The 20962-nt window shown below is 42.4% G+C and overlaps 1 protein-coding gene across 1 annotated transcript in view; it reads right to left on the bottom strand.

Moving 5' to 3' along the window:
* GMDS (GDP-mannose 4,6-dehydratase) overlaps nt 1-20962 on the bottom strand; it is a 440144-nt gene that overhangs the window by 101636 nt on the left and 317546 nt on the right. The window contains exon 8 of the mRNA XM_054984295.1: nt 8833-8951. Coding sequence (XP_054840270.1) covers nt 8833-8951 — 119 coding nt within the window. The remainder of the gene's footprint in view (nt 1-8832; nt 8952-20962) is intronic.

Genomic DNA, 20962 nt, shown 5'->3' with positions numbered 1-20962 from the left:
AGTGACTGAACTTAAAGAACAACTATTCAAAGAAGGAAGATGACTGAGAGAGAAAACAGTGTTTGAACAATTAATCTGTGGATAGCCAAGACACCAGTTGGGAAAAGTATATATAATCTTATTGCAATATGAAACAGAATCAGAACAGGTCAAAAATTGTATGATTAAAGGGATGCAAAACTGGAAAATATTTCTGTGAGTCAATGGGAAAATTTATGGAATAAAGAAATTAAATTTAGATTGTCAAATGTTAAGAGAAAACTGGTAAAAATGGGGATGGGCGGTATATAAATTGAAATATAAATAAATAAGGATATTACTCCTAAGGATATTGCAAAAACTAGTAAGGATTATAGCAGAAATTGTTGGAAATGCCAATGTATGGATGCAACTGTCTATCATATACGGTGGACATGTAAGACGGCAAGAAGATACTGGACAAAAATACATGAGAAGATGCAAAAGATATTGAAGGTTCACTTTGTGCTGGATTCTAAAAATATGTTATTAAATATTTTACCAAATAATAGTGAGTACCCAGTTTCCTGGGGATAAAGTGTAGATGACTGGGGAAGGCAATGGCAAACCACCCTGTAAAAAGTCTGCCAAGAAAACGTTGTGATGCGACTTCCCCCCATGGGTCAGTAATGACTCAGTGCTTACACAGGGGAGACCTTAACCTACCTTTACCAAATGATATAACCAAAAAAGCACAGTGAACTTTTTAAATATATGATGACAGCAATGAGAGTAGTATATACATCAAAATGGAAGGCAGAATTTTGTCCAGGCATGACTGACTGGATAAATAAACTGTATGAATACATGTCGATAGCAAAATTAACTTCTTATATGCATAACAGACCAAACCAAGAATTTCAGGAAAAATGGAAAACGTTTTTTGAATATATAGCTGTAAACGAATTAAATATAAGTAATAATAAAATAAATCAGTTGTTAAGCTAAATAGTTAACATGTTAATATGCTGAACATAATTAGACTGAATATAATGTTGAATATAAAATGTAAAATATAAAAGGCAGTATGTAAAGTATCTTAAGTATGTATGGAAATGGAGAGGAGAAATATTATGTAGTTTCATTATTCTGATTTTTTTTTGCTTGTATATTATGGGTATATAAGCATACGTTGTTGGTGGTGTTATAGTTATTGTGGCCCGAGGATGCTTCAGGAAATGTGTAATGGCTAACAGCATCGAAATGGATGAGAATGTCTGGTTTGTGGTAGGGGAATACCGGATTCTTCCCCAAGGGATGGGACAGTCTGACTCTCTTGGGGAGGCAGTCATGAGACTCCTCCTGAAGCAGCCCTCTGTGGAGCCGAGGAGAAAGGAGCACTAGCTGCTCCAAAGGGAGACAGTGGACAGAGAATCAAGAGGATGGTGGAAGTAGGGGGCCATGGTCTCAGGAGGCACCCCTTTTCAACACCCTTTTTAACATCCCATCTCCTGTGACCTTGCTAGATGGACCAATTATTTATGTATTTATGCTTGTTCTGGCAGCCAACCATGAATCTCCCTAGTAGGCGGTATTGCATGGGAAGAATTTGATCACTTTGTTTTCATAACAAGCATTGGTTTGAAATAGGAAATCTTTAATGGTAGGTGAAATGTGTGTTCCCATATAATGCCAAACCATTGTTTGGTTTGGGGGGCCGTGCCTCAGGTTTCCATGCTCCCGTCTCCCTCCTCTGCCTAGGCAAACCACTACCAAAGTCAATTGTACTGAGCTGGAGAAGTTGCTACTGTATTTTCCTGATGTTTGGGGGAAAGCAAAGCCAAACATTTTCATCAGACGAAATGAACAAGATTGATTCTACCTCTATCCACCCACTCATTTACTGATTGTTACGATAATACAGTACATATCTCTGCAATTCTGTGTATTTATTGAATTTGTCAGGTTTTGGTTCCCAAGCCAAAGTTACTGGCCCTGCTAAAAGTTCACTAGCTGCACCAGTGACTTTGATGGCCTGAGGAACAACACTTATGCTAGCGTGATGGAAAAACCTGTGGCTTTCTTTTCTGTCCTCCAGCTGAGATTGGTATGCTGATGCATGGGGCCCAGTGAAAATACAGAAGGATGAAAATGGAAAAATAATAAACAATAAAAAGATACATTACAGAAAGCATTTACAAAACCATACTGATTTTATTATCTGACCTTGAGAAGGAATTCGTATTTGCAGTGAAACTATGTGGAACATGCACTGTAAATACTCTGAACCCACGCCTCAATGCCTTTATGGTTTAGTATGATGAGAACTATTTGAATATACAATGAATCTAGTAGATCTTCCTAAAGACAATGATGGGTAATGAAAATCTGCTATGACAAGGAAAGTGGATTTACAGGAGGCACGTTGAACATTAGCTGATCTGGATGTTTGCCCAAAGAGGACATTTGAGGGGGGGAGGGGGTTTCTACAGAAAAGGCAAAAATGATAACATGCCCTAGATGAAAATAGGGAAACACTTGTAACACAGTTCTTATACCAAGGATCATTGACCAAATTCCACATCCTGATACACAGATGATGTCTCTACATGATCTCTTATATCCACAGAAGGCTTTGTAGTGATTCTATTACCCATTATTAAAATGAGGCTCAGTAGCAGAAATGGCCAACTATGTCTACACAGCAGCTTAATATTCATGTGTGTGCATTTACATGTATATTTATTAGAAACAAGATGCATGCCCCCTGCTTTTGAAAGCAGTCCTGAAGCTCAACCTGGACAAGACTGAGATGACGTTGGTTAATAAGAAGGCTGCTTAAGGAGGACTGGGAGGCCCATCCAGCTGAGGGTTGCACTCCCTGTGAAGGAACAGGTTTGTAGCTTGGGGATGTTGCTGGATTGGGTTTATGGCTGGAGGCCCAGCTCTCCTCCGTGGCATGTAGCACCTTTTATCATGATATGCCAGTGATGACTGTTCTCAAAAAGTGTGATCTGGCCACAATGATCCATACTTTGGTTACATTCAGGTTAAATTACTGTAATGTGAATGATCTTTGGTTACATTCAGGTTAAATTACTGTAATGTGAATGATCAATTTTTATAATATGCATTTACCCTGTGAATTGTTACATTCATTTTAAGCTGCTCAGTGATTTACGTTTTTATGCTCTGGCTGGGTTTTTAATGCTGGGTTTTAATTAACGGCTTTAACTATTCATGTTATATTTTATTATGTAAGCCATCTCAGGAATTTCCTAAATAAATTTAACTCCTAAAGACCTTAAAGAGAGAGTAAATTACTGGCATTGATTGTGTGGGCCTAGTGTTGGACGCCGAGGAGAGGTTGGCAATATGCGTGGTGTACCGACCGCCTACTGCACCTGCATCTTCCCTGTCTGGTCTCTTGGAGGCGGTGGCCAGCTGGGCCTTGGAATTTCCGAAACTTTTGGTTCTCGGGGATTTCAACGTCCATGCTGACGACGATGCCTCCATGCAGGCCATTGACCTGGTGTCCTCCATGGCGGCCCTAGGACTCTCCCAGTTTGTTTCGGCTCCCACACATCAAGCAGGTCACACGCTGGATTTGATTTTTGGGGCAGGGATGATGGTGGTCCTGGATGCCTATGATGCAGTGCCATGGTCAGATCACTTTGTTCTGAAGGCTCGTCTGAGCATGCCGCTCCTTTCCCGGGTGGGCGGTGAGCGGATTTACGCTCGCCCGCGGAGGCTTATGGATCCAATTGGTTTCCAGGCGGCTCTGCGGGATCCGATGCCCCCTGGCAGTACGTTAGATGAGCTGGTGGATGATTGGCATGGCCGTCTTTCCGAAGCCATCGATGCTATTGCCCCCTGCCGTCCTCTCCGAGCCCGCAAACGGGTAGCTCCTTGGTTTACCGAGGAGCTTCGCCAGATGAAGCGGTCTCTGAGACGACTAGAGCGAGTGTGGAGGCGGGGGCGCGACGAAGAGGCAAGAACATCTTATAGGACGTTTATGAAAGCCTATGAGGTGGCAGTGAAAGCAGCAAAGAGGGATTTCTTTGCTGCTTCCATTGCATCCGCTAGCTCACGCCCGGCTCAATTATTTCAAACAGTTCGGTCCTTGGTCTCCCTCTCTCAGGGAGACCACCAAATTCTTAATTCAACTATTGGCTGCGAGGCTTTTGCGAGCTATTTTGCGGGTAAAATCTTGTCCCTTCGCCGTGGCCTGCCACCCACTGTTGATACAGTAAGGGAACTGGAGACCCCTTGGCCGTCTTCTGGGTCCGTATTAGACCATTTCAGCCTGCTCTCTCAGGACGATGTGGACAGGATCCTGCAGGGGATGAGGCCAACCACCTGTCCTCTGGACCCCTGCCCATCCTGGCTGGTGAAGGCCAGCTCGGAGGGGCTACGGGACCATCTGGAGGCCATTGTTAACATCTCCCTGAGCTCTGGGGTTTTTCCAGGAGTGTTAAAGGAGGCGGTAGTGCGGCCCCTCCTGAAAAAAACATCTTTGGACCCCACCGACCCGTCCAGTTACCGCCCAGTGTCGAACCTCCCGTTCCTGGGCAAGGTGATTGAGCGGGCGGTGGCGGTACAACTGCAGGAATTCCTGAATGATGCTCTAGTCCTGGACCCATTCCAGTCTGGCTTCCGTCCTGGCCATGGGACGGAGACAGCCTTGGTTGCCCTCACAGACGACCTTCGCAGGCATCTGGATCGAGGCGGGTCAGCGCTGCTTGTGTTACTTGATCTCACAGCAGCGTTTGACACGGTTGACTATGATTTGTTGGCCAGCCGCCTTGCCGACGTGGGGATTAGGGGGACAGTCTTACAGTGGCTGGTCTCCTTTCTCCAGGGTCGGGGACAGAGGGTGGCGCTCGGGGGAGATCTATCGGCCCGTCACCCTTTGGTGTGCGGGGTTCCCCAAGGGGCGATACTCTCCCCAATGTTATTTAACATCTATATGCGCCCCCTCGCCCAGTTGGTGCGGAGGTTTGGGCTGGGTTGTCATCAATACGCGGATGACACCCAACTTTTTCTGTTGATGGACGGCCGGCCAGACACGGCCCCAGACAATCTGGCCAGAGCTTTGGAGGCTGTGACGGCATGGTTGAAACAGAGCAGGCTGAAATTGAACCCAGTGAAGACGGAGGTCCTGCAGCTGGGACGGGGGCTGCCAGATGTTGGGATCCAGCTCCCTGCCCTGGATGGGACACCACTGGCAACTTTGCCAGTGGTAAAGAGTCTGGGTGTGCTCCTGGATGCCTCCCTATCGATGGAGGCCCAGGTCACGGCGGTTGCCAAGTCTGCATTTTTCCATCTTCGTCAGATCAGGCAACTTGCCCCCTACCTGACGCCCCAGGACCTGGCTACAGTGATCCATGCAACGGTCACCTCCAGGCTAGATTACTGTAACTCACTCTACGCTGGGCTACCCCTGGGCCTGATCCGGAAACTACAACTGGTCCAGAATGCGGCGGCACGGGTCCTGACTGGTATACCTTACCAGTCACACATCACACCTGTCCTGCGCCAGCTGCACTGGCTTCCAGTTGAATTCCGAATCAGGTTCAAAGTGTTGGTTCTTACCTTTAAAGCCCTGAGTGGGTTGGGACCGGCATATCTTCGGGACCGCCTCTCCCTGTACGTTCCCCGGAGATCGCTCCGATCAGCGAATAAATATTTACTTGTGGTCCCCGGCCCTAAGGAAGCCCGCCTCGCTTCAACCAGGGCCAGGGCTTTTTCAGTCCTGGCCCCAGCCTGGTGGAACGCTCTGCCAATGGAAACCCGGGCCCAGCGGGACATATTATCATTCCGCCGGGCCTGTAAGACAGAGCTGTTCCGCCAGGCGTTTGGTGATTGAAGGGGGCGGTGCCATGTCGGCCTCCCACCTTTGGGGTGGGGAAGGTTCTCCCCACCACTGCACCTTGTTAATTTGTTTTATTATTTGTATATTGATTTTAGTTTTGTTTTTATCAATTTTAACTGTTCACCGCCCAGAGCCCCTGGGATGGGCGGTATATAAATTGAATAAATAAATAAATAAATAAAATAAATCAGTGAGTAGAGCCAGTATAGTGTAGAGGTTAGAGTGCTAGCCTAGGATTTGGGAGACCCAAGTTTGAATCCCTGCTCTGCCACGGAAGCCGCTGAGTGACCTCAGGCCGGTCACACCCTCTCAGCCTAAGTTACCTCACAGAGTTGTTGTGAGAACAAAACAGAGGAGGGGAGAATGATGTAAGCCACTTTGGGGACAAAGAGGGTGAGTATAAAACAGATGAAAAATAAGTAAAATTAAACCCTGAAAAAATTACAACTCTAGCGACTCTCGCTAACAGAACTGAAAGATGCACTCTAATTACAAAAATAGGTATAATTAGGGTTGACAACTCTGACTTGGAAAATTCCTGGAGATTTTGGGTTGATGTCTTCGGAGGGTAAAGTTTGGGGAGTGTGGTGATGTGATGTCATATAGTCTGCCTTCAGACTATAGTGATGTCATATAGTCTGCCTTCATATAGTTCTGGAGGAAATGGCCTTCAAAATGGCCATTTCTTCCAGGAAAACTGATACCTGTAGCCTGGAGATCAGTTGTAATTCTGGTAGAACAGATCCTACCTGGAGGTTGGTAACCCTAGGTATAATGATTTACTAGGGCCAAGTACTATAAAATAGATCTTTCCCTAGTAAATAGGGTAGCTTTAGTATATTTAATATATATCTTAAATGATGACAGAACTACTGTAGAACAGTAATCAAAATTATCAAAAGCTATTCATTTAGATATTGAATGAGATCAAAAATGGAAAATTTACCAAATCCCTAGCCTCACATTCCTGCAAAATCTGTTTTTATTGCATTATCATCTATGAATTCAAGTGTGAGTGACCTCTTGATTACAAGATCTGTGCCTCAAATTGGAGCAGCAAATGCACAGACTTTCTTGAGTGCTTTCACATAGCCAGCTATGGCACTTCCTTCTCCTGAAGACTAGTTAAAATCTGGGCCGTTTCCTAGAAGTAGCATAAGGCCATCCTGGTTAGGCTGGTGTTTAACCCTTGGGATTAAGCAGGTATGGGAATATTATTGATTGTCATATACCACTTTATACACACAGACATAGCTTTCTTGGCTTGATCTTTCAGGATCTAGTTATTTAGATATAAAAATCAAGTAACCCATTTTTCAAAATGAAAAGATACCATCCCTATGCATTATCCCATTTTGCATTTGAATGCCCAGTGGTCCTGGTAGCTGCTCCTGAATAATGAAGCTCCTTTTTTAGAGAGACTTGCCAAAGTCTTAACAATGTTTGCACCAATGCTGCAAGACCTGTTATCTTGGTGGGCTTAAGCTGGTAGGAAGCTTCTCTGTGTAAAATGTAAATTACTATTATGGTAAGATTTCCAAAAAAGGGCAGGGAAAAATCCAAGTAAAAGGCAGCTATAACGTCTCACATTCCTCCACTAACATATGCCTTAGGATTCTTGTTCTTAAAATAGATAATTAAAGGGATGACAGTGCATCAATACTGGAAAATCTAAAGGCTCTTTAATATAGTAAGGAATTAAATACATAAGCAGAAATACTGCCTTTTACAAGTACATTCAAATAAACAATCACTATATTAAATTGTGATTGTGTGCTTCTGTTTAAAAAGATAAAATGTACAATCAAATCAACTGACTCATGGCAAATAGACATGGGCACGAACCGCATTATGAACGCAAAACCCCCATGAACCGCCCGATTGTCAGTTCACGATCCGGCAGTTCATGAGTGTCCAAGTCCAACGAACCAGCATTCGTTAGAAGCCCGGTTCGTTGTGCATGTACGCGGTTCATGAAGCCAGACAGTCAGGCACCGTCAATGAATTTCCTTGGAAACGGAGCTGGGGGGAATGCCTGAACTCTGTCTGCACTCCTTCTGTCGCCCTGGAAACCCGAATGGAAGCCCCGCTTTCCTTGATCGGCAGGTCTTCCTTCCAACCATGGAGCTGCAAAGCGGTTACAACTTGGGAGAAGACACCCGGGGGAGGGAGGGGGTGTTCTGTAGCCATGGGCACGCCAATCTCATCCCTGCAAACCCTGATAGGCAGCTCTGACGGCCAACCACAGACCTCCTGTGGGCTCCCAGGCTGGGTTTCACTTTCAGTGAGCAGTGGAGTGTGACAGAGCTGTTGCTTGCTACTTGCTAGCCTTTGGGGAGAGAGACAGAGAGAGTATAATTGAGCTTGGATTTTTGGGATAAAAATCCCAAATCTGGTTCCAGGGCTGCTGCCAGGCCCTGGGGCCAAGCTCAGTGGGCACCTCAGCTGAGGGCTCACATTATTATCACTGCCTGATCTGGTCAGTGGTGGCTCTAATTGGTGGCTCTAATTGTATCGAGTGGGAGTTGCCTGGGAGCCTCGGATTGGAGAGGGTATAACTCCATGATCCCTATTGCAATCTTGACCAAACTTGGGTGCTAGCTGGAGGAGAGCCTGCTAAACATTCCCTGTGAATATGTGCTCTCTACGTCCATCAGGGGCCGTTCTGAGCCCCACAAACCACAAACCCCGAATGGGTTCATCAATGGGAAAAGTTCATTTCGGTTCGTTAGTTCAGGTTTGTCGGCGGCACTGAACCACGAACCACGGGTTCATTAATTTTTTTTGGTTTGTGCCCATGTCTAATGGCAACCCCATGAAGTTCCACCTCATGAGGTTTTCAAGGAAAGAGATGAACAGAGATGGTTTGCCACTGCCTTCTTCTATACTGTATAGTAGCTCCTGTCTTTCTTGGCAGTCGCCCATGCAAGTACAAATGCTGCATAGCTTCCAAATTCTGACAAAACTGGGCTAGTCTGAGATATAAGGCTTCTACTTACACAATGGTTTTCCCAATATGCTCAAATGCCTTCTCCACAAATTCACGGACACTGTGAACCTCTCCTGTAGCTATCACAAAGTCTTCAGGTTCATCTACTTGCAACATCAGCCACATAGCCTGAAGAAAGATAAGGCACATTTTGATTTAGTGAATCTGTTCAAAACACGCTTTGGTACTTCCTATTGTATTACCACAGTTTTTTGTTTTAAAATCCTGATAACATGACTATGCTCCTAGGAAAATTAGCACAACTCCAGCATCAACTTTTAAAGAAAGAAACAATAAAATGCAGCCTAAATTTTCTAGCTTCTTATATTCAGAACTTTCTATATGCAAGATATGCTTTGGGATCCCTACCCTACAGGTGAACATATAATGGTTCCAATGCAATATGCCCAAATTTAATACTTCTGAAAATGTTGGGTAAAAGCAGCAGCATTTTGTTAATTATTAAGCTAAAAGAAGCAGCACTAATTTTATTGTTTCCTGAACACTACAGCTTGGTGTAGCCATTTCAGATTTACTAAAGGCAATAAATGAAGAACCTGAATATCTGTCTTATTTGTTAATCTGCACATATGCCTTGCTTGTTAATTTAGCTATAGAAAAATCAGATGTATCTATTTAGATATTTACATCATGCTTTTCTCTCTAGTGGGAACTCAAACCAGCTTACATCAGTCTTCCCTCCTTCTTTTTATCCTCACAACAACAACCCTGTGAGGTAGAGTAGGATGAGAGAAAATGACTGGATCATGCTCTCCCAGAAAACATTCATGGAGGCACTGGTATTAAAATTTGGGTCTCCTAGCTTGGAAGTCTAATTACTACTTCACACAGGCTCTATCTGTGACCAAATATATTTTAAACGTTTTTTTTAAATAAAAGGCATATAAAGAAAATATACATTCCATGACAATTGATTTAAGCTGTAGCTACTTAGTCTGTATTAACATAGTTAAGAACTGTAGCAAAGATATGTTTATCAACAGAGAAAATTCAATACCCATGGAAAGCCTTTTCTTTTAAAGAAGAAATTATGATCCTCACACAGATGTCCTCATCCAAATTTAATTGGTGGCAAAGTTGAATTTCTAGGTCACATACTACAGCCAGGCCATAGCTACGCAAAGATTTCAATGCTAAATAGTTAAGGCAGATGAAGGGTGAAGAGGGCAAGTCCCAAACAACAAATGTCTTCAGCATCCCTCACTGGGTAAGCAGCTGAGCCAGGAATAGAACTTTGGGTTTCTGACTCCCAGTCTAGTGTTCAATCAGTGAGACCACACTGCTCTCCTGAAATATCTGGAAAAAAACTTACCACTGTAAGTCAATCCAAAATGATTGAAATACTTTAATCCCTTAGTGAAAGAAACAGGGAGCTACCTATAAGGTTGAGCCCTTGTTTAATAAATAATGAGCACACAAACACAATAATTCAGACTCTCTCCATATGGTATAAAGGACCTGCTATCTTGTAGGGTAATCACAATGCTATTTGCATTGACCTCTTCACATTGCATTTAAAGAAAACAACTTTAGTAGGTCCCCAGATGCTGGTGGATACTCTGCAAATCAGATTAATAAAAGCTCTGGGACAGCTCAATTTCTTTTCGTAAATACCACCAGAAAAGTTCAGGTATTTTTTCCCTCTGCCAGTAAAATGAAGGCACAAAACTATTGAGTTTACAAGATACTTTTGTAGCCAAAACACGTGGGCAAAGATTTCATTAACATGCTCTTTCCTCGTACTAGTAAATAGCTTGGTAGCTTATGAATGCTTTCTTGTGATTTGTATTTTGCTATCACAGTTATGCTATGCTAGCCTTTTGGGAACAGGAAAAAGATTCTGATTTTTTAACATCCCAAAGCATTCTTATATGACTGCCTGATTAAATCCTTCTTTGAAAGGGTGTCTTAATTCCAAGCTTTCGTGATGTCTTTTTGCTTCAGGAAGTTAGAATTCACCACCTGCGCACAGATCTTTGCTTCTTAAAGGCACACAAGGTTGAATAAGGGAAAAATTAATTTTACAATGTGTCTGTTCCAGAGCCAACACTCTTCTGCACTGGCTCTCCCAATCAACCTACTGTGTACAATAAGGATTGCCTATACAGTGATTAACTGCAGATGTACTGATGTTTCTAAGGACAGAGCTTTTAACATATGGTGGCTAATATCTTGGCTGCAGTGGAAATAATAGGCTGCTGTTAATGTTAACAGGACTACAACACAATTTTGTTAAAAATAGAAGTAAATAGAATAATATTGCACATGTACAGCCATATAAGAAGTTTGAATAACATGAATAAATGAAGTTAATGGAAATTAGTGCAATTATATCAACTAACTAGCACTGGTAAGATCAGAAGCAGGACTTAGATATTAACAGGCAGTCTTTTGTAGAGATGGGCACGAACCTAAATACGACCCAAAAAACCCCATGAACCAGGCCGGTTTGGGGTTCACGAACCAGGGTTCGTGGAAGCTCTTTTTCAAGGAACTTCCACGAACTGTATATTGGTTCGTTGGTTCATATTTACAGGGGCAGTATAAATGGCCATTTCCCCTTTAAGGGACTTGCAAGGGCAGATCCCTTTAAACTGCCCAAACCCCAGCCCCCCTACCTCCCCAGCCCCAGCCCCATACTTACCTTCCCCTGCAACGCGGCTTCCTTCCTCTCCTCCCAGGAGGGGCGAGAAGGCCGTTTTCAGCCTCTTCCACCGCCCTGGGAGCCCACAGGGCGGCAGCAGAGGCCGAAAGTGGCCTCCCTGCCCCTCAAATGGCTGCCACGGCCATTTTGAAACACATGAACCATGCACCTCCTGGTTCGTTTTTTTTGTTCCGTGCCCATCTCTAGTCTTTTGTGCTGAAGTATTACTCCGATTTACTATTTTAAATGAAATGTTCACACAAAGGTAATATGTTTAGAGAATTTTCAACTACAATCTCTCTAGCCATTACATTGGCAGTGATTGGTGTAATCATTCAATTACTTTCAATTAGGAACACCATAGAGGGAGGCCTCCTGCTGGCAGAGCAACCGAGGGAGAAAAAAAAATGACATTGTCAGCTGTATACATCACTTCCATGGAAAACCTGAAAGTGACAAAGTGTAGATCTAGATATCATCAGAAAAATCCATGGTTTTGCCATAGAGTTTCCAACAATTCCTAGAACTATTAAACAGCAGGTATGGGTTTTCCCCAGCTGGGATGCAGTAACACAGCTGACATTGCCTATCCCAAGCCCCCTCATCCAAATCCTCCTTCTGGCCTGGCAACCTTACTTTCATTCAAACAAGCAACTATTACAAGATTTACTGGAATAAATGAGTTAAGTCTATGCTACATCACAGACAGCAAAGACTCACACCTAACCCTTGGTGACTGTTCAATATGCCTTGATGATGTTAAGTAACAGGGTATTCTTATGCTTTTTATTTTTATCCATGAAGGACAATGATCTGTGCATGAGTTGCCCACACATGGAGTTCCACTGTATTGCAGACACTATATTTAGGATTTGAATGTTATTACTGCAAGATCTTTGGCTAGACAAAATATACAACATATAATATAATATAATATAATATAATATAATATAATATAATATAATATAATATAATATAATATAATATAATATAATATAATATAATATAATATAATATAATATAATATAATATAATATAATATATTATATAGTATGTAACATAAGACTGCAATCTGCAAAGTAGGATTTTGATGGGACACGGGCACAAGCAGCTGTGCAGAGAATTGCAAAATACGTAGCCCTCTGTTTCTTCTGTGTGATATTCACAGTACTGCTACATAATTCTGATCTTAAGTAACACCGCTCTTAGCTAACAAATATGTTACAAATTATTAATTAAAAATCCATACTATCAGCTTGTGGGTTTGCTTTGCCATGTATTCCTAACAGTTCTAATTAAACACATAAAAAGAATATCCTAGCACTGTAATTCTAAAAAAAAAAAGAGGAAACAACTTTCTAAGATTTATTTGATTTTTAGCAAATCCTAATTTAGGATTTGAGTGTGCTTGTACTTGTTTGTAAAATTAAAATGTTTCATAAAAAAAATACCCATTTCACTATATAGTTAAAAATTGGTATTTTTACTATAGTCAAAATGCCAGGAAGTTGTTCCCCCCTTCCTAGACAATATATAAAGCTCTTGATTCACACGTTTCTAGATTTTACTGTACTGATTTCAGGTTCAAAACAAGGAGGAAAAGGGAATATTGCTATTCTAGATTTATTTGCCATTACTGAATGGCTTACTGGTTTTAACAGAGGGGAAAATCTTTGTTTAAACTTCCACTGAGCATAATTAATGGTTATTGACTTGCAAATGAAGAACAGGTGACACTCTGAATTAGAAGATAAATGGTCCTGTGTTCTTCTGTGATAATGGCTTAGTAATTGCTAGAAAACCTCAGCCTAGTTCTTCCCATCATAATGCTAGATCATGTCCAGAACACAAAGGCCCCTGTGTGATAGGTATTCAGCAGTGCACCTCTTTATACAGCTGTACAATGATTTGGTCCATTTATTCTTTGATGGGGCTGCACAACTGAGGTAAAAGTTCAGCAGTTCTCACCTTCCTGTTCACATGCTGAACCCCATGACCCGTGACATGGGCAGGTCTCAATCTGCGATAAAATCACTGCGTGACTTGGGCTATCATGAGGTCACATATTTGTGGAATTTTTGTGAGGTAAAAGAAGAGACACAGTTTTCCTGAATTTCTTGGCAAGATGATCTAATGGGGTGACAGACATTTGCTTATTATTGCAGGGGGACTGCAAAGGGTTTTTTTTTCTTTGCCAAAAGGTTGTTTAGTTACCAAATATGAATGATGGACTTTTGCCACTTCCTAAAAAAGTAAAATAAAATCAACACAGAAATTAAAACATTCAGAATATTTAATCATTGTTAATAATCACATTCTTCATCTGTGAATTCCGGCAAAGCTCCTCTAGCAGTTCACATCAATGTTGAATATGAACCTGACTGCATACTGGGTTATGTGACTGGGACTTCTGCAAATGATGTAATTACTATGTTGGTTGCTAGCATTTCTTCTAGAAATTAGAAAATTCTTCCACCATATCAAGAGTGAGGAGCACAAGCAATAATTCCAAAACTTCCTAAGACTTGCTTTGCAAACAAATAAGGCAGGGTGAGAGGAGTCTTTGCTGCTGACCTAATGTAACATCACAGAAGAGGATATTATGACAAAGATATTATCCTGGCATTGCAGAGAAGTTTTGACAGGTAAGATGTTTTGAAATTGGGTGTAAGCCAATATTGATGCAGGCCAACACCCTTTCAGAAATAGCTTACTCTCTGTTGCTCACACCTGGATTAGTGGAGGAAGTGAGGGAAAAACTTGAATCGGATTACTGCAGTTCGAACCATACTAATTCTATGCATGCTCTCACACAATGAATGGCATTTGTGCCTGTCTTGAAAATGTGAAGAAATTTATAGCTGGGCCTCACAATTTCAGTATCCCAACCAAAAGCACTTATTAACTGTGTTGTCACCCATGAGTTACACATCTTGTTAATCATGGTTGAATTTAACTACATGATTTGGCACCTGCGTTATTCAAGTGCTTGTGGTAGCAAGACAACAGAACTGTTGGATAATGTCCTAAGCAGGGAGTATTTACCTGAAAAAACCAACATATCAAAATCTGAAAGGATACAGAATACTTAACCAAGATAGAAAACCTTTGTTGAAATTGTGATGGGGAAATTTTTCATAAGCCATGAGACAGAGAGAATTAATGACCAGTGAACATAGATGTATAATTATTTGGGTAGATATCATTTTTAATTGAGCTATTCAAATTTTATTTTAAGAGCTCCCATATGCCTTAAAAAAAACAATTTCAATGTTACATTTAGTTCAATTATGGATGGAAAAGTGAAACAATTTATTTTAAAAACACTACACTATTTCCACCAGGTTAGCCTGTAATACGTGCACTTTCTTTGTTAAATGCCAAGCACTGTAAAATTTCCTAGAGTCCTCCACAGGGCTATCTGTTAATTTCTACATTGCAGTGACCCTTCAGGCAATATTGTCCTTTCAGGTAACAAGTGTTGGACCATAATTCTTTTTGTGATTTGGAGTACCCTGAAACAGTCCTTGTCATACATATTAATGTATTATACAAATACCAATCCATACCCAAATCTGACCGTTAATGGTATAATATTATAAAAATAGGCTGGTACAAATTACAGGATTGTTACAATGAAAGGATAAAAAGTTATACAGATATAATGTATACAGATAAAATATATATATGGTGGTAAGAAACTGGGCTGTTGTATAAACATGCTGCTGAAACACTCATGCTAAATTTTACATGGTATCTTTATAAATTCATAGTGCACTGAGTAGACTGTTGTTTTAATTGTCTGAGAAATTAATCAGTGATATACCTATATTCACAAAGTTCTTCAGATTTCAGATATGTGCATATTTGGGTGTTCCTTTCAGTTCTCCCTCCCCAACAATGTGATGCTTCAGTGTGAAGCCACTCACACCACTGATACGTTATAGGTAGCTCTGACACTGTGTTCCTGGAGAGCTGTGTCAAAAGTATACCACAGATTTATAGATATGAGTGATTATTGCTTTAATACCTGCCAAAGGAATAAATCCACACAATACCTTTTGTTATGTACTAGAGTTGCCAGGCCAACGTTGGGAAATTCCTGGAGATTTTAGGGGTGGAGCCTGGAGAGGGTGGTGTTTGTGGAGGGGAGGGGCCTCAGTGGGGTATAATACCATAGAGTTCACCCTTCAAAGCAGTCATTTTCTCCAGGGGAACTGATCTTTGTTGCTTGGAGATCAGTTGTAATTTCAGGAGATCTCCAGCTACCACCGGGAGGCTGGCAACCCTATTATGTACGTATGTGGTTTGTGCCATTGTTGCAGCCAACTTATACGGCCCCAGCAAGTGAGAAGCAGAGATGGTCAGTAGATTCTTCCTTGGTGGTCCAAGTATCGACCCTGCTCAGCTTTCAAGATCTGACAAGATCAGGCTATACCATGTCACTTTTCCTCCCCAATACCTTGCATTAGGACCAACCAAAATGACACAAAATGGTGCAAGCTTTTGAGTTCATCAGAACTCAGGAGAGGCTGTAATTTGGATCAGTCAGTAGGTGATGTGAGTCTTTAGATCGCTACTTAAAACAACGTGGAGAGCTGCAGCCAGTCTGAGAAGACATTACTGACTCTGATGACCCAGTGGTCTGATCAGGCCCGGTGCATCCATGGAGGCGGTGCCGGCAGCTGCCTCGAGTGCTGAACTCTGAAGGAGGCACCGTGCTGGCCTGTGACAGCCCCCCTAACCCGGAAGTGGGCCGCATCCCCATTTGCCTCTCCGCCTCTTTGCCACTGCTGCCCGCCTCAGCTTGCCCCCTGGTGAGCTGAGCACCCCGGCAGCACAGCAGCAAGCAGGGAGGCAAGTGGGGAAACAGGTCACATCCCTGCTCACCTCTCCGCCCCTTCACCACTGCCGCCTGCCTTGGTTTGGCTCCCGGCGAGCCGGGTGCCCCAGCAGCACGGCAGCGAACAGGGAGGCGAGAAGGGAAGCAGGCCAAGTCCCCGCTCACCTCTCTGCCTCTTTGCTGCTGCCACCTGCCTTGGCTTGGCTCCCGGTGAGCTGGGTGCCCAGGCAGCGCAGCAGCAAGAATGGAAGTGGGCCGCTTCCCTGCCCCTTTGCTGCTGCCAGCTGCCTCAGGTGAGGGGATGCTCCTGCGTGATGATGTCACAAGTGACATCATTGTGCAGGGCTGGAGTGAGAGAGAGGCGAGGGTTGCCACCTGCTGCCCCGGGAACCCCAAGACCACGCTACACCACTGCCCCTCCCAATCACCAAAAATACTAAAAGCAGACTGGAAAAGCTGGAAAAGGTATAATTTTGGAGATGTATTTAAAATTCATAATTTTTAAGCCTACAATATACAGTTGGTTAGCGGGGGAAGGGTGCAAGTAGGTATCTCGCCTCAGGTGCCAGAAACCCTGGCACCGGCCCTGGGTCTGATACAGTAAAAGGCACCTTCTCATGAGCTTTATCAGATTAAAAAAAAAGAGGAGGGGTTTAAGGCCTATTCTTGCTGCATTTTCCCATTATTATTTACCAGCCTCTAGGCAAATAAGAATTGTGGCCCTTGGCATGCCTGAGAGATAAAAAACCTGTTATCTGACAATACAATTTTTTTTGTAATTTGTACAATGTTTGATTCCTAGGAGGTGAATGAATGAATGAATGAATGAATGAATGAATGAATGTTCATAGGGTCCAACTATTTTATAATTTCTGATGAGTAATTAATGAGACAAAAGAAGACAGCGTTTCAAAGCACAAATACTGGATCTAGATAAACTTTAAAAAGGTAAATGCTGAGAACCTTTAAGTATATCCTAATAATTTTATAATTCATATCAAGTGAATGCACAATGCTTTTATTGTGTTTTCAGACAATCCTGTAATGTTGTCATTTTTTCCTTCTATCAGTGAGTGTCAAAATCCTGTTCTTTCAATATATGAAAGTATTTGTATAAGGCTTTATTAGTGATCTTAAGATATTTGCCACAGGCAAAATGAAACAAAAAAGCTGCTTGTTGGGAAATCTTACTAACAACAGAATGTTATATTAACCTTTAAATATATCACTCTTTAAAAAGAATGGTTTTTTAAAGTCCAAAGCAATTTATTCCTTTTTTAAGAAAACGTAAAGTCTGTCATTTACAATATGTTTTAGTGTTTATTATTTTTTTAAACCCTGGCAAACTTGTCTTTCAATTCCCAATACACAATGAAGAATCAGAGGCTAAGCAAAGTGAATTACCTAAAGAAGTTCATAGGAAAGCTCTCTCTCTCTCTCTTGGCTTTCTGCAAACTATCCAAAACTGAAGTATTCAAGAGGGCTTTTTACTCTGACAGGAGGGCTGTAGTATAAGGAAGCATTAATAAATGGATAGAAGTGACTACAGACTGCTGTATGTATGATCCTACTGGGTAGTTCCTATGTTGTTTAATATGTCAGTCTTAGAATTGCTTATGCTCTGTTTCAGCATTTCTTCCAGTCTGTATTGGATTTCTGCTGGTTTTAAATATTGGCAAATTTCCATGTCTATACATATGAAGGTTCTGTAATCAGCAAAAGCATCCCCTTTTCTGACATGGAACAAGCACGTGTGTGGCGGGGTTAAATACCCCGCCACACACGTGCTTGTTCCATGTCAGAAAAGAAAAGATATTTGGGATCTTAAACCAATGTATACTGAACTCCAGATTCAGCACAGCACCTAGAAGAATGAGGAGAAATAAGTGTACTTTAAAAAGGTTTTTATTGAATTAACACACAGAAGACTGTAGTTGTCATAACAATGAGGGAGAGAGAGAGAGGATTTTAAAACAGAAAACCTAAAAACCTTTCTCTAATGGCTATCTGCTTATAGGGAAAGCAAAAAGGGAAGAACCAAAGACATACAAGCTTGACCTCAGTGAGGAAGGGGGAGGAGCTCCCTGGTAGAGGTAAGGAGGCATTGGGGCTTGGAAGTTGACCAAGCAGGAGGAGAAAGTGCAGCAAAGCAGGTCCGAGAGGCCAACCGTGAAGTTGGGGTAACTGGAAGAGTTCCAAACTGGCTACAAAAATTGGGGCTTAGGGATAATTTTTTATATCTTTTCTGCCATAAATGGAGGGGAAGAAACTTTAGCATCTGAATGGGAGTGATGAAAATCCAATGTTCCTGGAGATGGGCAAGTTTGAGCGATGAAGTTATTGTCTGGAAGGAGGTTTGGAAAAATAGTATGGCTGGGTAACAGACAGGATTAGGGAAGGGCAGAAATCTTCTTGTACAACCGTAAAGATATTGGAGGGGGATGGAACTGGCTGAAGTAAGTCCATTGCTTATTGTTTTGGAAATCCAGGTAATTCATTAGGGTCAAACTACTTAGGAAGGAGGCTCCGTAGTCCTTGAGGAGATAGCCCTCCAGTTTAATCTCTTTTGAGACTGGTTTTGCTAGATTGAGGAATGAACTGCCTTGCGTTCCATTATGCGCTTGGCGTGACTCACTGCTACAGGCTCCATCTTTTTATTTCTAGACCCATGCTGAGACAAGATGGGGATCAAAAAGGGAAGTGAGGATCCCGAGAGCATCAAACTCTATTACATTGTTTATTGAAATATCTTTGAAATTGACTTTCTGACTCATGCTGTGTAATCTGCCTTGAGTCTCAGCAAGAAAGGTGGATTATAAGCAACACAAATAAACAAACAACTTGTGACGATTTGATCATCAGTCTCTCAGTCCAGCATTATTTTTTGAAAACGTTTTACTCCACCTTTCCACAAGTCCAGGTGGCTAACAAATCACACTGCAAAAATGAAAATGACCCAGAAAGGGTTGAGAAGGGTGGAACTAGTTGAAGAATTCTCTCAGCCTTCATTAGAAGGCTGTCATAGTTTTGGGGAGAAAAATGCTTGCCTGTTCTTGTTCTGTGAGTTGCATCTTTTTCCTCTGGATCTTTCCATCTTCCTTCTCTGAGGAGGATATGTACATCTCAGAACCAGCCCATTAGTGGTCTGAGACGTGGGGCAGAGGAGTACTGGAAAATGTATTGGGGCATCTGATGCTTGGAGGAGGGTGCCACTGTCAACCCCTTCCTGTCTACCTGAGAGTGAGGGAGCTGCTTGCCTGTGCCCAAGCACAGCTGCCTTCATCAACTGACACAATATGTGATGGTCCTGGTGGGAGCAAGAGGAGGCAAGCCTGGATTATTACTGGCTAGGAAGAAGTGCCATTGCCCACAACAGTGTCTGTTCCAAGGCTCCACATTGACTCAGTGAGTCCAGAAAGCGAGGATGCTGGCCAGTTCCTGCTACTGAGGAGAAAAGGTTGGTCTGAAGGACTGCTCTAACTGAACCTAAACTACCCTGACGATCATGATGGAAGGCCTTCCTAGGGTTTTGGTATGAAGCACCACACTGTTGTCATGGCTGGGGCCTGCCTCCTGTTGAAATAAGAGGACTATAGAGAGAAGTCTTCATATGACTGTTACCTTGGGTCACTGGGAGGGAAAATTCTACAAAACTGTCTTTCTTTAAAAAGGAAGTTCCTTTACCATGATAACCCTATTGCTTGTAGTTGAGATAGGTTTAGTCAGAGTGTTTGAAGAGAACCCTGTCTGAGAGCCTCGCTACAAGTGACATTTTACACGTGAAGGGCACTTGATCATTTTCGCAAGTCTTTCTGGGAACTGAAGTCCCTCTCCCCCACCCCTTTCCTTTCAGTTCCTTCCCCTCTCTGTTAGAATGGCTGCCTGAAGAGACAGAGAAAGCCTAAGGCAACAGCAGCTTTTGCAAATTGTCTTGCTCGGGGGGGGGGATGCTCTGGAGAAAGCTGAGAAAGTTGCAGCTGCCCGCCCCCAAAGATCGTTGAGAGCAGGCTTGAGACTGGAGGAACGATTTGCAAAAGATGGTGTTGCCACAGGCTTTCTCTGACTTTTCAGGCAGCGATTCTAACAGTTCTAACAGAGAGGGGAAGGACACTAGGACTTCATCGACATGTCAGCTTTCTTCAGAGCATCCCCCACCCCCCAGCAAGACGATTTACAAAAGCTGCTGTTGCCGTAGGCTTTCTCTGTCTCTTCAGGCAGCCATTCTAACAGAGAGGGGAAGGAACAGAAGGAAAAGGGGTCGGGGAGAGGGACTTCAGTTCCCAGAAAGACCTGCGAAAATGATCAAGCGCCCTTCACGTGTAAAATGTCACTTGTAGCGAGGCTCTGAGTCCAAGGGAAGGGCCTAGTTCACTGAACAGACCACCGAGAAGAGAAAGAGAACCGTATTATGAATACAAAATCTTTAAAAAGCAAACATAAGATTTTAAAAATTGTGCCTGATAAGACAAATCTACCAGTAATTTTTCTTACTGAAATCTTCATTCCTGAATCAAAGAAATAAAACATACATTTACTAATGTTATTATGACTTTATAACCTGCAAAAAATAAAGTGTTTGAATAAGGCTTTGGTCTCTGGCTCATTAAAAAAAAAACATGTATTTTAAGCAGG

This window comes from Eublepharis macularius, chromosome 7 (assembly GCF_028583425.1).
Source record: "Eublepharis macularius isolate TG4126 chromosome 7, MPM_Emac_v1.0, whole genome shotgun sequence".
Lineage (NCBI taxonomy): Eukaryota > Metazoa > Chordata > Lepidosauria > Squamata > Eublepharidae > Eublepharis > Eublepharis macularius.
Note: the sequence above shows the minus strand (reverse complement) of the source record. Positions and strands in the feature narration are given on the sequence as shown.